This window comes from Diabrotica virgifera, chromosome 4 (assembly GCF_917563875.1).
Source record: "Diabrotica virgifera virgifera chromosome 4, PGI_DIABVI_V3a".
NCBI classification, from domain to species: domain Eukaryota; kingdom Metazoa; phylum Arthropoda; class Insecta; order Coleoptera; family Chrysomelidae; genus Diabrotica; species Diabrotica virgifera.
In genome coordinates, this window is record NC_065446.1 from 45158611 (window position 1) to 45176301 (window position 17691).

The following is a 17691-nucleotide window of genomic DNA, read 5'->3' on the forward strand; positions in this document are numbered from 1 at the left end:
AATAGAACAATATCATATTTTGACCACCCTGTAAGAAATTTTGTTGCAATAAGCATCTGTTTAAGTATGCTAAATAGTCTATTATTAAGATCCAAGAAAGAATTTGTTACTGCTTCTTAGATTCGTAGATATTTATTTTTTTCTCAAACCTTACATTTTTATAAAAATCGAAATAAATCAAAACACCCTGTATTTAGGTATAGGGAACCCTTATGAAAGTTTAGCTTATTTTTTAAGGTCAATTCAATAATGTCATCAGATATAGGGCATTCCATAAGAAAAAATATAACTTTGATATACCACTCTTTTTTGGAACACCCTGTATAATTCACATTATTTTTAGGTTGTAGTATTAAAGGCCCTGTATATTTCTGTGAAGAAATTTTTTTAAAATATCAAATGGTTTTCTGTACAGAGACCGAGGCGAATAAGATGAACCACCCTGTATAGCTTAAATAGTACTTACATCTTTTATTTATTTATCACTTTAAACACTGATATAGTTAGTTTTGCTCGATTACGTTTTGTTTTTATCAAATTTTGTGTTATGTGGTGAAGTGTAACGTCGGCTAATGGTGCGCATTGTGCACCATTAGACGACCAGGTATATAAAGGCATTTTTAACGTTTTGTGACTGCGTCATAAAACGTAAACGAGCGTTAAATAACCGTTAAAGTAGAGAAAGGGGCAATGAGAAAACCACGAAATTGAAAAAAGGTACAAAAAGGAAAATTTTTAATCACAACAGCTCCGAAGTTATTTCATATAGTGATGAGTTGGAAGATCTCGTGTCAGATCAAAATGACTTCTGTGTATTGTGGTGATGGTAGCAAAAAAGACGAGGTATGGTGGGAGTGTTCGATATATTGTCAATGATCTCATGCCATGTGTATACGACAGGATAGTCCAGAAGGATATATTTGTGACTTCTGCAATACTTAGATTTTTTTAACATATCTGTAACTTGGTTTCTTATCTTTTTGCATATATTTGTTTGTTCTGTTAATATTTATGTTTAATAAGCTACATTAGCCGAATAGGTCGGGCAATTTTGCGCATTACACTAATTGGAAATGTCGCCTCTCACTCTTCTACTGCTCAACCATTCATTAAATGCGGTCCCTACCAATATACCTAAGCCTTTGAAGTATATCTTCAAAAAATTTGGAAACTGAAATGTTTCAAGTTTGTGAAATATCCTGAATATGACTTAGGTGCACACCAATAGCCGACTCTCCCCTACCACAATAAATTAGGAATGGATCAACAACCAAGAAATAAGAGCGTGCATCGGAAACGCTAGGTTAACTTTAACCGGACAGCGCCGGTTTAACCAGGGGTCTTTTGGGTGCTGTAGCACCGGGCGGTTGAAGGTTCTAGGGCGGTACGCGCGAAGCGCGTGCTGTTCCGAAATTATATGATTATGGTAAAATAAAATTTGCATACAATCCACATGATATAATAATAAAATTTTTTCTGTTTTATCATTAACTTGAAAACTTAACAATAATTTATAAATAAATTATTATTATTAACGTCGACGTACCATATACACGTATTAACGTGTATATGGTTTATGCACTGTGTTCAGTTTATGTTATCTAAATGTCAGATAACGTACAAACATGCCGCGCGCCGTAAAATTATATCATTCTACAGCTTATATTAAGAATAATGTGCGAACACCGCAAAATACACGTTTGGGTTGGCAGACGGCCTGACGGGTGCCGGCCGGCGCGCCGCACCGAAATAACAAAACAGAAACTGCTTACTATTGAACACTTGAACCAGAAAATAATAAGGCGTAGGTCAGTAGAGTTGATTAGTAAAATTTGTTCTATCCTATTAATACAGACCAGGCAGTTGTATAAATACGAGTAGAAATAGAAATACTTACAAACGTACAACTAAACTAAGGTAAGATGTTTGACTTACATTTGAAACTGTATAGGTAATTATAATTTGTAAATTAAACATTAATATAATCAATATTCAATAGAAAAATATGGAAGGGCGGAAACAACCTGGATCTTTCTGGCATAAAAGGAAACAAGAAAAGCAAGAAAGACAAAATAAAATTTTGAAAGGTATACCCAAAATGACAGCATTTTTTACACCTGATGGAAATCAAGAAGACGACACTACAAATATTTCCCAACCCTGTAGTAGTTCTAGTGCTACTAGTGATAAATATATTCATATTCAACCACATGAACTTATTTTGGAGACTTCAGAATTAGTGCCAGAGCCAGAGCACTTAGTATCACCTGTTTCAAAAGTATTAGAATATGAAGAAGCAACCACCAGTAACTCGGGTAAGGCATATTTAAATTTTTTTAACGAGGCTAAAATGCAAAAAGATAACGGTGCCTTTACAAATGGTAAATAAAACAGGACAATGACAAATAATTTTTTTTAATTTCTTTTCAGATCCAAAACAGGATTTACTTAATTTTAAAGATCCGGCACTTTGGCAAGATTCCCATAATTATGCAGAAATAATTCTAGAAAAATGGGTCGAACAGAATCTTACAGATATGGACTTTTCAATGTCAAAAAGAAATTTCGGGGAACAACACAGGTATGCCGGTAAGCAAATATTTTATAAAAGACTTGTTAATGGAGAAGTGGTTCGCCGCGATTGGGCAATTTACTCCGAGAGCACTGGCAATATATTTTGTCTTTATTGTGTATTATTTGGAAATAAAAAGAACCAATTTAAAACAGGATTTTCATTATGGAATAAAAGTAAGGAAAGATTAGACGAACATGAAAGATCCAATGATCATATAGATAATCTGAAAATGTATATGACTCGCTTATTAAAGCAAGGAAGAGTTGATGTAGAACTCGAAAAGGAAATTAGCACTGCGAAAGAATATTGGATGAAAGTACTAGAAAGAATCATAAGTGTAATAAAGTTTCTGGCTACCAGGGAATTGGCATTTAGAGGTACTCATGAAAGAATTAGCGAAAAACGGAATGGAGACTACTTAGGTTTACTGAAACTATTGTCAGAATATGATCCATTTTTGAAAGATCATATTAATAAACGAGCAAATTTAGGTAAGGGCAAAACGTCATATCTATCAAAAGTTATATGTAACGAATTACTGAATATTTTATCCAATCGAGTCAATGATGAAATTGTGAGACAAATTAAGGCAAACAAATACTATTCTATAAGTGTAGATTCAACACCTGACATAACACACCATGACCAACTTACAGTGATTTTGAAATATTGTGACAATAAAGGGAATCCCGTGGAAAGATTGGTGGGATTTTATAAAAACACTGGGCATAGCTCACAACAATTTGAGGAAACAGTTATTGGGATGTTAGAGTCTTTGAAATTAGATATTAAGAACTGTAGAGGCCAGTCTTACGACAATGCCAGTAATATGAGTGGAAAGTATTCTGGTTTGCAAGAACGTATTAAAGCTTACAATGATTTAGCTATCTTTGTGCCGTGTGCTGCTCACTCTTTAAATTTGGTTGTCCAAAATGCAGCAGATTGTTGTTTGGAAGCAACATTTTTTTTTATGTTGGTACAAGCTATCTACAATTTTTTTTCCGTGTCTACACATAGGTGGGAGTTATTGTCTCGTGCAATAAAGGATTCGGCTGAGTCGGGGCAGACACTGTTACCTAAGAGAGTGAATACAACCCGTTGGTCTTCTCGTTTTGATGCCGTAAAAGCGTTAAAAAGCAATTACGGTTTGATTAAAACATGTTTGATTGGAATATCAACGGATATAAATGAGAAAAACATAGTAAGAGTTGAAGCAGCTTCTCTATCGGAAAAACTTGATTTGTTGGAAAACGGAATAATTTTATCATTTTGGCTTGACGTTTTACAAAGGGTTAATGAAGTGAATAAATCAGTACAAAAGGAAAATATGGATTTAAGCACAACCGCTCATCTGTTATCATCTTTAGCAGATTACTTTGATTTCTTACGTGATCGTTTTGATCACTACGAGGTCTTAGGAATGTTGTTAACAGGGAACGAAAATTATGCTGAGAAGAGGATTATCAAAAAAATTGCAATTAGGAGAAATGAATTCGGAGGCAAGCTTAAGCCAAAAAGAAAAAATGCGAACACAATGTTATGTTTGTATAATAGACAATCTTAAGTCGGAGATTATTCGCCGATCTGATAGTTATAAATCTTGTTCAAGAGCATTTGAATTTTTGTTTAAACTAAAAGCTACGGAAGATGAAGATATTTTCAGATCGGCAACCGAATTACACCAAAACTACAAGGAGGATTTGGACGAGTATTTTCCCCAAGAATGTGTTCATTTAAATCATTTGTTAACGTCTCTTCCCCAATTAAAAGTATACACTCCTTTAGAATTGGTACAGGCTTTATACGAAAATAAATTAATATCTTCATTTCCAAACGTTAATATTTGCCTGCGTATTTTTTTCTCCATAATGGTCGCAAATGCAAGTGGCGAACGCTCTCTTTCGACACTAGAAAGGGTAAAGGGTAAAATGCAATTTCCCAAGAAAATTTGAACTCCTTAGCAGTCTTATCCATTAACGAGGACCTGCTAAATGAATTAAATATAACTGATATCATCGAAAACTTCGCTTCAGTAAAATCAAGAAAACAAGCTTTTCAATAGTAAAGGTATTTGCTTACCTACCTAATGTTCCCTGTTTGAATTTTATTAAGTAAATTTTTATTTTACTTGAAGTTTTTCCTTCAAGTTTTGTGAAGTTCGCCCTTAATTTTTTCCTTGTATATTGTTAGTTTTCATTTAAGTTTGAAACCAAAAAAAGTTGTAATTGTTTTTTTTTATTTTAATAAACTTGTATTCAAAATATGTTCTGTTGAATTGAAATACAGTTAAGAAATATTTTTGAGCCTGGGCGCGGCATCCGTATCAGCACCGGGCGGCAGACTGTGTTAAACCGGCACTGTAACCGGATGCATCTAAACATTCCGTATATCCTATTTGGCCCCTAGGACTTTTCTATTGGCTCTTTGCAGCATGCGGCCATATTTCAACCCATAGGCGGCGAGGTGCCAAATCAGTATACGGAATGTTATTCGGTGCGAAATTCATATACGGAATGTAGATAAAAAAATACAACTTTTTATCATTCAATTAAAATAAGACTGGTTTTTAAATATTTGTTAATGTATTATTAAATAATTAAAGAGAAATAAAACAATTCAATAGGAATAAAACAAAATATATTTACAAAATTAATACAAATAATTTAAAAAAAAAATAACCTTTTAACGTCTTTAATATTCCATATAGGTAATAATTATTGTTTTATTATTTTTTTTTAATAATACATTAACACAATATTTTAAAAGTAGTCTTATTTAACTCACTTTAATAAAAAGTCGTATTTTTTAGTCTACGAATATTTAACATTCCGCATATGAATTTCGCACCAAATAACATTCCAAATACTGTAATTGTTTCATTTTTATTGAATAATACAAATATTTTAATCAATTTCTTTTTAACTGACTCTTATAACAAGTTGTCTTTTTCGGTCTACGAATATTTAACATTCCGTATATGAATTTCGCACCGAGTAACATTCCGTATACGGATTTGCCTCACCGCCTATTGGTTGAAATATGGCCGCGTGCTGCAAAGAGCCAATAGAAAAGTCCTAGGTGCCAAATACATATACGGAATGTTTAGATGCTAACCGGATGGAAGCCTTCTTCAAGATCCACAACCTCTCTCTTGAAATCAAAGTAAGAATGCTGCGATGTTACGTCTTCTGTCTTCTTTTTTATGGTGTTAAATCGTGGACCTTGAACGAAAATATGTGCAGAAAATTGGAAGCATTGGAGATGTGGTTATATAGGATAATACATAAAATTCCGTAAACTAACCGAGTCACAAATGATGAGGTCCTCAGAAGAATGAAGAAGAACCGAGACGAACTAATCACTATCGGATACATTATGCGAAATGAATCTAGATATGCCTTCCTAGCTTACAAGTCACCTTGCAAGGAAAAATATTTGGGAAGCGAGGTCTAGAAAGAAGAAGACTTCCTGGTTAAAGAACCTTGGAACCTGGTTCCACACAACATATGTACAGCTTTTCCGCGCTACGACAGATAATGTAAAGATTGTCATGATGATTGACAACATTCGTCACGGATAGGCACGTCAAGAAGAGGAAGAATGAAAAATAACGAGATATCTGAGTAATATGGTGCTCATATCTTTCATTAATACTTGTCAAATTAACATAAAATAATTGTTGCATGGTAATAATAACGGATTATTTTAATGGATATGAATCGAGTGGTAAAATACAAAATATTATAATAAAGAAAGAAGTTATACGCTATTACCTACAAAATAAAAATTGCATGTATTATCAGTAAAACGTTTGAGAAATCAGCCTTCTAAAAAAATATGACTAGAGGATTTGATAAGTGAGGGGAGAAGAATATCTATGAATACTCAATTTGTAGATATCTACATTAAGCTCACTTCTCTTTAATATAATAATGGACGAAATAATAGAACCAGTACGTAAAGGTCATGGTTACAGCATGGGGAACAAATAAATCCAATTATTATGTTATGCAGACGACGCCGCATTAATCGTCGAGACAGAAGACGATCTCCAAAGATTAACACACATATTCAATACAACAGCGAAGAAATTCAATGTGATAATATCAGCAGAAAGAACCAAATTCATGACAACATCTAAATACCCACTACGATGTAAAATCGAAATTGATGGGAAAATAATAAAGCAGGAAGCAAGGTTTAGACATCTGGGAATATATATAACGGAGATGTTGAAGAGGAAGTACGACAACAAAAGCTTAAAAGCAAGTAAAGCGGCGGGATCTCTTAATGACACAACCTGGAAGAAAAAACACCTGAGACAAGACACAAAAGCAAGAATCTACAAAGCAGCAATTAGACCTATATTGACATACACGGCGGAGACAAGACCTGACACATCTAAAACGAGACGATTACTAGAAACAACAGAGATGAAAATACTTCAACGAATATCAGGGGAAAAGTCTGTTGGATAGGGAGAGAAGCGAAAACATAAGAAGATCATGCAATGTAGAAGACATAAATGGATGGGTGACAAAACGTAAACAGGAGTGGAACGAACACATTAGTAGAACGGCAGAGGATAGGATAGTACGAATAGCACGAGATAAGTCACCAAATGGACGCAAGAAGTATTGGCAGACCAAGAAGAAAATGGTGCGGTAATTTAAACAATTTAGGAGGCTGATATTGAAGAATAAACATGCTTTAAAGCCTATATACAAGAAGGAAGAAGGAGAAGATTAAAACTTAGAGTTTTAGCGAATTTAACGAAAACAGGAAAGAGTGTTCAGTTTTTATAGTTGGACTTCTTCTTTGTGTTTGTTCGAGTGTTTTCCCACTATCCTATAATTCTCTATTCGTTTCAACATGTTAATAAATCGACTTTTTACTGCACTATACAAAATCTCTGTTCATTGGTAGTAACAAAAGGTTTTATTATACTGTTCTTGCATTAAACGAACATAGGTCCTTTAGTGATGGTTCAACAGGCCGTTCAGAGCCCTATACGATAATTTATTTGAAACGTTATTTTATCCGAATTCAGACGGCAAGAACGGTACGATAATTTATTCGAAATGATATTTTATTCGAATCTAGACATTCAGTCATACGGTACGAATGTTATCAGCCCAAAGCCCTAGTTAGTTTGTGGCAATGGTGAATATTGATGTCAATAATATTGGTACGATGAATTGGTGTAGAAAATGCCGAAAAAGACGAATTAGAAGGTATTGGAAACATCTTGTTAAGCAAATATATAATTTGGGGGCTTTCCAGAAACATGTGACAGCTAAAAATGGATGAACTAAATTTTTTTAATTACTTTACGATGGCAATATTATTTCATGAACTGTTAAACAGAGTAAAAAATGATGTGGCAGAACAATACACAAAGATGAGAAGATGTTAAGGTAACGAACGATGTAGTATCTGATGACTTCTGAATATACTCAACTATCTCAAAAGATTGTTATGTATATTCGAAAATCCTTCACTGAGAAGTGATAGTGAGATGTATCACTCGGAGTTGGCATAAATATTACAGCGCACCATGTACGCGGAGAACTTGCTGACAATGTGATTGGACTACTCTAAATTCACAATCAAGATACAATAGAAATAAACAAACCAGGACACGTTAAATGTTACAAGCAGCACTCCCGAATCATAATTTATAATGTATAAACTTTGTAAATCATAATTTGGCATTAACAATGTACTCTACATTGTAAATTATGATTTGGGAGTGCTCTTAGTAACATTTAAGGTGTCTTGGTTTTGTTTATTTCTACTGCATCTTGATTGTGAATTTAGAATAATACTATAACATGTGCTGACTATTTCCTAACATATTATGCTGGTTCTGGTGCTACTTTGTTTCGATAGATTTGTTAATACTGAATATATCAAAATAACAGTTATCGAAACCAATTACCAAATAATAAAGATATTTTTACATTTGCCCTTTGATTGATACCCCAGATACTTTTTGGTAGTGAAGGGATGAGGTTTCAAACGTCTGAAACTGGCATCTGAGCTTATATTGAGTATGAACGACGAAAGCCGAATTCTGTAAAGGAGCGTACCTAGACACAAGTGCCACTGACGTTTGATTCAAATTTTTTATCGTGTCACGGCATACAAAATCGAATGTAAATTTGGACGTATCCGTTAAAATGTTCGAGTGCGATATACGAATGAATTGTATAAACGTGTCCAGTGCCCATTTAAGACTGTTTTCCAAAACCCCATTGTTTACTTTTTATTTTGTCTGTTGCCAATGGATCATCTTTTCCTCTTGTTGTGTCATTTATTCAAAAAATGGTATGGTCTAAAACTATGGAAATAATCTTGTTTTGTACAGTTAACATATTCAATATATGCACTAATTGGTATGGCATCGAGAACATCATTGGTTATGGCCATTAAAATTAATTTGGTTAAAATAAATAGAATAAATTGATATATTTAGTGAATTAATTGGTTCGATATATAAAGTATTAAAAGTTAATGTTCAGTTTGAACCCATTTATGATTTTTTAACAAAATTTGGCATTCCTATGTAGAATAACAAAATGAGAACATGCTAAATAAAGTTTGTTAACTGTAAGATCTTGTAGTTTTTTGGAAAGTAGCGAAACAAATATTGAACTGATCTTGTAGCAATTCAATATTACATAGAACACCATCTTTTAGTTTAGATTTTGTGCAAAAAATGTCGACTGCCAAAAAACTCACATTGCGTGCTTAGTGATTTAAATATAGTGTTTTTTCTGAATAAAATAAACTAAATCGTTCAGCGAGACGACACGCCCACTTCATATCAACAGATGACTTCCTGTGTCGATATTTTTATTTTCGAATTGTGAACCAGAAACGGCCGATTAGAAGGATATTTTTATGAAGGGCCCATCCCTTGGATTTCTTTTTCCAAATTTTAAAAAGTGCGTAAAACTAATATTCAATTCTTGTGATACTGAGATATTAAAAAGTTTTTGTTACGCGTATACATATAATCGGTCTGTGTATGAAATTAATCGTAATACTAATAAAATAGTCAAATTTTAAGGCAACAAAATAAAATAGGTTTTTATTATCTATCTATCTATCTATAAGCCTTGCAACATCCAATATTGGACATAGACCTTCCCTTCGCTCCTCCATGTTTCTCTATCCTGAGCCATGTGCATCCATTTTGAGCCGGCTTGGTGTTTAAGGTCATCTACCCATCTCATCTGTGGTCTCCCTCTCTTTCATTTGTATGTCCATGGTCTCCACCCTGTAATAATTTTATTCCATCTTTCGTCTTTTTGTCTAATAGTATGACCGGCGAATTTCCATTTTAGTTTAGCGGTTTGACAAGTAGCATCCTTAACTTTTGTGATATTTCTTACGTAGGAATTCTTTTTTCTATCTGACAGTCTTATGTTGATCATTTTTTTCTTTCCATTGCTCTTTGTGTTTTCGCAATTCTATCCATATTCGCTTTTGCGAATGTCCATGTTTGACATCCATATGTGAGGACCGGAAGAATACACTGGTCGTAGAGTTTCGTTTTTAGATATTAAAGGTATTTTTATTCTTCAATATGAAGCTGAGCTTACCAAACGAGGCCCAGGCTAACTTCGTTCGTCTCTTTATTTCTGCCGTTTGGTTATCTCTGTTCTGTAAAGACCTGTCAAAATTCAATTATATGATGTTTATTTTTGAAACTCAAATATATTTGGACTTTAATAGTTATTTAAGTTTTTACTAATATACCATCGCATTAATAAGTCTGCATTTTTACCTTTTTTATTTCCAATCTATTCTTCTGTTTATAGTCCGTACCTGTACAGAAATTCTTCCTGTACTACATTCATTCCCAAAATAAGCTCGAGGTCACAGTCATCGGTGTGTGTATCGTGTCGGCACGGCTTGTCATTGGTTAAAAGTTAATTTCTAACCAATGACAAGCGGCGACGACACGACACATACCCACCGATCACTTAGACCTCGAGCTTGTCATAGGAATGAACGTAGGATAAAACGTATAGTATTTGTTATCTTTCTGAATCTCTTTTGTCTTTCTGAATCTCCTCCTCCTTCTCTAGTGCCTTCTCTATTGAGGTTGGCGATCAATATGGCAAATTTCTCTCTGTTCTGGGCTTGATGGTCAAGGCATTCCCTGTTGTGTGGGTCCAATCTCTGATGTTTCGGAGCCAGGATTTTTTCTTTCTTCCTATACCCCTTTTACCTTCGATTTTGCCTTCTAATATTACCTGGGGCTGCTCAAATTCCCTATGGCGCATTATGTGTCCTAGATATGACGTCTTTCTAATTTTTATTGTATTGACCAGATGAGGACGTGTGTTCAATATATCCAGTAATTATTCATTTGTAGTTTTGCTGGACCAGCTTATTCTTAGCATTCGGCGGTACATCCACATTTCGAATGAATTCAGTTTGTTGACGCCATACTGTTTTAATGTCCAGGTCTCATAGTAATCGAGACCACATATAACATTTTAGTGTTCTCAATCTTATTGTGACTGATAGCTTGGGGTTACAGAGCATTTTACGCATGTTCATGAAGCCAGATCTTGCTATTTCAATCCGTCTTCTAATTTCTTTTTGAATAGCTGACCAAAAAACGAATTTAATAATATCCTTTTCTTAAATATTATCACTTCTGCTTCTTAAGATGCCGTGCATTTATGCTTAAGCTCAACCGTACATTGTCCTGTTAGGTGAGATATTAGATAGTCAGAATTAAATAATTATATTTTTAGCAGCATTGTGAAACATTTCATAGCTGTGGATTTCAAGTGCATCGTCTCCTCGTAGTATGTGCCTTAACCCTTAAACGCCCAAGGGTGGATAAAAAATGTCCACCTAATGCGTATTCCCTTATAACATATTTATTACGTGTTCCAAAATATTTCAAAAATTATTTATTGATAAAAGACGACCCTTTATCGAATGTTAATTTGGTACTACCGATATTTTTAAAAATAAAATTAATATATTGAATTCAAAATATGAGTGGGTACAAAAAGTCCACAATTGGCTGAAGGTTTCTATATAAATTCTCGTTGGCAGAAACATAATACACATAATTATAGACGTATAATTATATAATCGACATAATTATTCGCCACACTAATGAGGACGTAAAGGAAGAATGTCGAAAAAATCGACAAATCTATATTACTGGCTTTTACTGGTATGTTAATTTTTGTGTACATCGTAATTTTGTTGTAAGGTTTGTACATCGTTTACATTAATATTTTAGAAGATGCTGTGTTTAATATGCATAACATTCTTTCCATTTCTTCTGTTTAATTCATTTTCTAACATTTGTAACAACTCTCAATAAATATATTAGCTATTTTCGAGGTGGGTATTTTTTATCCACCCTTGGGCTTACATGGAACCTATAAAAGGTTGGGCGTTTAAGGGTTAAGTATGCAGCCTTCTTACTTTTTACATAATTAAAAAGTTCCTTATCCTGGAAGCCCTCTCTTCTTAATACTTTCTTATTTCTGACTCTCTCCGTCCATGATTACACGCAGGCGCTACATTTTAAAGATTTCAATGTTAATGAAGCTTGCATTTAACGTCCATGCTTCCATTCCGTAGAAGAGAACAGGCCAAACGTAAAACTTTAGCATCTTATATTGGAGGCTGAAATCCACTTGCGATCAGTCAGAAAATTACGAAGCCTCAAAAAAGCATTTCTGGCTTGTTCTACTATGCTCTTTATTTCAGTCTCAGGGTCCCATCCCACGTTTAGCAGACAACCCATATTATCACTAAAATCCTCATACTAGTAACTTCTGAATGTACTAGTACTAGATAATACTACGAGAATCATCTATAAATTTTTCATATTTATTATTTTCTGCCGTGTAGGAACTTGTTTTGCCAATACCCAGACCAATTTAGTTGTTTCTTTTCACTTCACTAGCGATATTCTTCTTCGTAAGATAAATTTGATCGATCAGTTTAGGTTAGGTATCTGAGTTCTCTAGTTAAATGCTAAATTTCTTCTTAAAGTGCCTTCTTTCAATGGAAGTTGGCTACTACAATTTCAAACTCTTATCTGTCTTCAGCTGTTCTTATTAACTGTTCAAAATTTAGTAATGTCCATTATCGGATGCCTTTTAGCTACGATAGTCTCTTCCTTCCTAGTCCTTTTTTTCCTCAATCATTCCTTTCACTATTAGTTAAGCATGTTGGTATTTATTATTTCTTAGTATGTGGCCTTGGTATGATGTTTTTCTAACTTTCACTATGTTAAGATCTGGTTCCTTGCCTATTCTATGTAGCACTTCTTCGTTTAAGGTGTGCGATGTCCATGAGATTTTGGGGGCTCTCCAGTAGACTAAAAAAGTCTCTAATTTATTTACGGCTGATGTTTTAAGAGTGCACGTTTTAACTGCATGGGGAAGAGTCGACCAGACTTTTTTGATAAACGTAGTAGAACTTCGAGTTCTATTCGAGAATCACATAGAAGTCGATTGATATTTTCGAAACATTTTCTGCTCCGTTCTATCCTTGATCTTATTTCTAGATCAGGATTCAGGCTGCTACTGATCCAACATCCCAGGTACTTAAATTTATTGACTGTTCTAAAATGTGACCGTTTTTGTGCAAGGTTGAGGTACATTTTGGTTTATTTCGGATTCGCATCATTTTGGTTTTCTTAATGTTTACTTTTAATGTCCGTTTCTTCTTTAGGCTTTGGGAATGGATATTTGATGTGCGATTTGAAACAAACAGAAATTAGGTAACATCTGTGTTCAGATTTGTGAAAAGGGTTCGGTTCATAGATAGCGTTATTTCTTATTTTCTCTGACTGAGACTGTTGTCATGGAGAACTTTTTCTAGAACCAGAAAGTATAAGATAACTTTTAATACATAAAACTCTTTATACAAAAAATTGATTTGCTAAAATGTATGTTTCCGTATAGAATAACATTAATTTTGTATTCAGACTGATTGGTTTAATTGTGTTTTGTATACAGAGCACTCCAAAATATTGGCCGTTGTGTTGATCGAATATTATAACCATTAAGAGATTGTTATTAAGTAATAAACTTGTCGATTTTTAAATACCCCCATTAATCGATACTGTCAGAAAATATGTACGGGTATATAATGTTTTAATTAATATCCTTACATATTTCTAGTGGAATGCTCTGTATTTCTGATCGTCAATATTATGCAAAGAAAACCAGCGGCTATTGTGCATGGAATGTTGCATTATTCTATAATAATTTGAATCAGGGTAAATTTATATTATTCTATTAGTTGAATTTGAAAAAAAAAAGTTAACTTGAAAATGAGACATTCAAGTCTGTACAATAGCATAGCTACTTTTCAATTATTTATTTTTTATGAAGTATGATTTATACTAAAAATGAGAATATGTCGGTTACATTTTTGCGTTATTTGTTACAAGTCGAAGCCACAAATTATGAGATATTTAGCAAAAATGTTTATGGTTTACATTTAAAAGCATAAAAATTTCGAATTTGAAAAAATCCAAGCTGTAATTTGTAACGGATATATTCTCTAGCAGTACCAAATACTAAAAATTAGTTGATTTTGTGTTATATACAACTCTATTAAAAAGTTTGTCAAATAAAAAAATGTCAGGTCCATGATTTTATAATTAAGAAAATTGTGAAATTGTTTGTGTGCGTAAATTTTAGTACAGAAATCAAAAATATATTATTAAAAATATGGTAAATAGTTGGGGACGATTCTGCCTTGACGGTAGAATCGTCTGCAATACAAGATTGTCGCTAGTGGTGTCATATTACTAGCCGTGTTCGTTAGATACATCTGCAAAAGCTATGAGAAAATATGAAAAGATTGGACAATCTTGAAATACTACTTGGGAATAGATATCTTCTTAAGTATTGGGGAAAGTGATACTTTCCCGCACAGGTCTGACGTTGACTCGAACGACGCAATAGCGGAGTTCGAGCAAGCACTCGAGTGCGGGAAAGACACTTTCCGCATGAGTTAGGAACAAAATATTTTCTACGGCCGTACGTTTGGAAAAAAGCCACAACAGTTACATCAATTTTTATTTACGAGTAAATACAACATACAACAATACGTAATACAAAAATGTATGCAAATTTAATCATTTGGAAAATCAAGAAAGTCTTTACTTATTGCTTGGTAATATTAAATGTTAACGAGCAATTCGTGGCATTTTGCAAATGTATCACTGGTGCAAGCTGATGCTTGAATTATTCAATACGTTTTCTGCCAAGGTTGTCAAAACCAAATTTTCAATAAAATAAAATTGGTTTCCATGAGGACGATTCAAGCCCTTTGTTGTCTACTGATTTAACTTTTGAATATTATGTCAAAATAATTCTATTTCAACGAATTATCTCGTTAATTTCATTAAAACATGAACACAATATAATCAATTTGAAATAAATTAGTAAATAATATCTAAATATTAGTTTATTGCACGTATAATAATATATTATAAAGCCATATTACAAGATATTCTACTTTCCCACACTAGTGCGGGAAAGTGTAATTTTCGGAAATGAAATGCGTGCGGGAAAGTGGCTGTTGTAGCACGGCCGTAGAAAAAAAAATTGTTGACGTTATCTAATTTTATAAAATCCTAATGCTACACGTCATGTAGTTTGTCCTGGACATTTGTCGATATATGAACATTAAATGACGTTTAATAAACGTCCTTTTATTATTTTTATATCTTTTTAATAACAGCTCCAGAATAACTGAACCAATTTGGCTAATCTCGATTTTGAAATATTTGTATAAGTTCAAGGAAAGTTTAAAATGTGAGAAAATGTGATGAAATTGCAAAGAAAATTCGAAAAACAATCATGATATTTTCAGATACAAACAATTATAATAAACTCCTTTAGATTGACGTTACTAAAACCGCCGCTACCTTCGCATCTATTTATTTTTTAAGTTGACCGCGAATTAGTTCGTGTCCCTGTCAATAAGAACTTTTTTTATTTTTTAAATCCCTTTTTTAAATAACTTTTTATCTTTTATTATTTTAAATCAGTGTACCTATATCTTCCACATTTACTTCATATTTTAACCTAGCCTGTAATTTTTAAAGCGAATACGTCTTATCGCTACCCAAGATAATAATTATAATGAATAAAAATAAAAAGATGATGAATAAAATAGACTAGAATAAAATAAAATGAGTATCTAATCTACTTTTATTCGTCACCAAACCAGTAATTTCATTTTTACAATGCATATAATAATAATCACAATTAAGTAATTAAACATAAATATAAGATAATGATGAAAATGTAAATAATGAATAAATTATATTTTATATTTAACTTAGTAGACGTAGACCAAACAAAGTCCAAAATCGGCTAATTCGAAATGGTTGTCATATACCTACCGTAACACTAGACAGTTTAATATCACTATATACCAGCGATTTGTCATGAATGTGATTTAGATTGAAGATGGCATGGCATAATAGCACGGCGATACTTCAGTAATAAGCAGACATAAAATTTGATTAACCCCCAAATTAGTATATAACGCGCTATAAGAAGTAGTCACTTCTGTCACAAGTACCAAACGCCGTTATTTATTGTCTTTCGTTTTTGAAATATATGTCTATATATCGCACCTCCGCTCAAATAGTGTCACAACTCAAAAAAAAAAACTGTTTTATTGCACCAACAGTTTAATAAAACTACAAACTCTTACCTCAAAAAATGTTACGTTTATAGTTCAAGTATTTCTCTTTAGATGACACCAGAGTCATTATATGATTAACCAAAATCAACGGTGAACTGAACATAAACAATGTCATATTATATCGACTTGTGTCAGGCATTAATTTGTCTATCTAAGGTGTTTATAAAGCGTAGTTTGTCGAGTTAAGACAGTATATGTGATTACTTTATTCAAAACAATCTGCATGTGCTCAAGAAAAGTAACACATGTATTACTTATTTATCTTTTTTGCAGTATTTTTTGTTTAATGTTGTTAGTTGTATTTAAAGTAACATAATTAAAAAGTACAAGTATGTTAACCGATAATAATAATTATATTATATTCTGTACTGCAAGAGCCACTTTAGATAAATAATTTTTCGTAAATTTTTCGTTATATTATCTGTATAGTGTCACAACTCAAAAAAAATATTTTTAGCAAAATTAATACACTATTTTCTAGAGCTTCGGAAACCTTTGTAACTGACTAAAATAGTTATTATACTCATTTTAACAGTTTTTGAAGTAAACCCGAAAAAGTTCTAGCAAAAATTTTAAACGTCGTTTTCTCGACACTGCTTTTGTGACTTATGATACTGTTTGAGCGGAGGTGCGATATAATAAAAATAAATTAGAGAGAGTCAGAAAAAATTGGAGAGAGATACAATAAAATACGAGGAAGTAAAAAAAAATAGTGCAGTGACTGTAGAGTGCAATTGATTGTATCCCCCGTCCCCGTCGCATAACGATAAGTAAAATCACTAGTTAATAATAATCAACATATTATTAAAAAATATTTAATAATATAAAAATATCAGCTCATGTAAGGTCGTCAAATTATATAAACGAAAATGGGAATGATAAATATTAAAAAATCTAGTTGTTAACATTGGGAATCTTCATACATTTTCTTATATTGAAACACCTTTATAAGAATTTTAACGATGACCATAATTGGAAATTCAATATCTCCTGCTCAGTAAAAATAATTGGAACAGAAAATTATCCTATCTCTAAGATACTGAAGCCAAAACATTTGTTCCGCTATTATACCGGATAAATTTTAATATTTCTTTGGATAAAGCTCAATTAGTATTCGATACTCTAATTTATTTAATCTTATATAGATAATATCGAGAATATACTTCTGATATACCACAAATATGCAATATATTGCCACAATCTATACTAATTGCCACAACAAACTGCATCGCTAAATTGTTGTTCAAACGAATATACACTCCTGGTCAAAAAATTCAGATATTTGCATTTTGTATGCTTTTTTAAATTATGAAGATGTTAAATGGTTTAAATGGCGAGCAAGTAAACATTAATAATAGAAATCGTTTATTTAAAAATATTTAAAAAAA

General features: G+C 32.6%; 1 protein-coding gene across 2 annotated transcripts; it reads left to right on the top strand.

Annotated features, from left to right (window-relative positions):
* Window positions 1–425: 425 nt before the first annotated feature.
* LOC114333028 (zinc finger MYM-type protein 1-like) lies at window positions 426–17013 on the top strand. Of its 2 annotated transcripts, XM_050649095.1 has the most exons (3): window positions 426–1917; window positions 2000–2315; window positions 2431–17013. In XM_050649095.1, the coding sequence occupies exons 2-3, from the start codon at window positions 2006–2008 to the stop codon at window positions 4137–4139; spliced, it is 2019 nt and encodes a 672-aa protein (XP_050505052.1). In that variant the 5' UTR covers window positions 426–1917; window positions 2000–2005; the 3' UTR covers window positions 4140–17013. The 2 variants fall into 2 exon arrangements, with proteins under 2 accessions (XP_050505052.1, XP_028138644.2); XM_028282843.2 differs by having other exon boundaries at window positions 426–2315.
* The last annotated feature ends 678 nt before the right edge of the window (window positions 17014–17691 follow it).

What these genes read in the sequence shown, in the direction of transcription:
- LOC114333028 (XM_028282843.2), top strand. Translation starts at nt 2,006, where the DNA reads ATGGAAGGGCGGAAACAACCTGGATCTTTCTGGCATAAAAGGAAACAA. An exon ending in AGCAACCACCAGTAACTCGG is followed by an intron (nt 2,316 to 2,430) that starts GTAAGGCATATT and finishes ATTTCTTTTCAG; the next exon opens with ATCCAAAACAGGATTTACTT.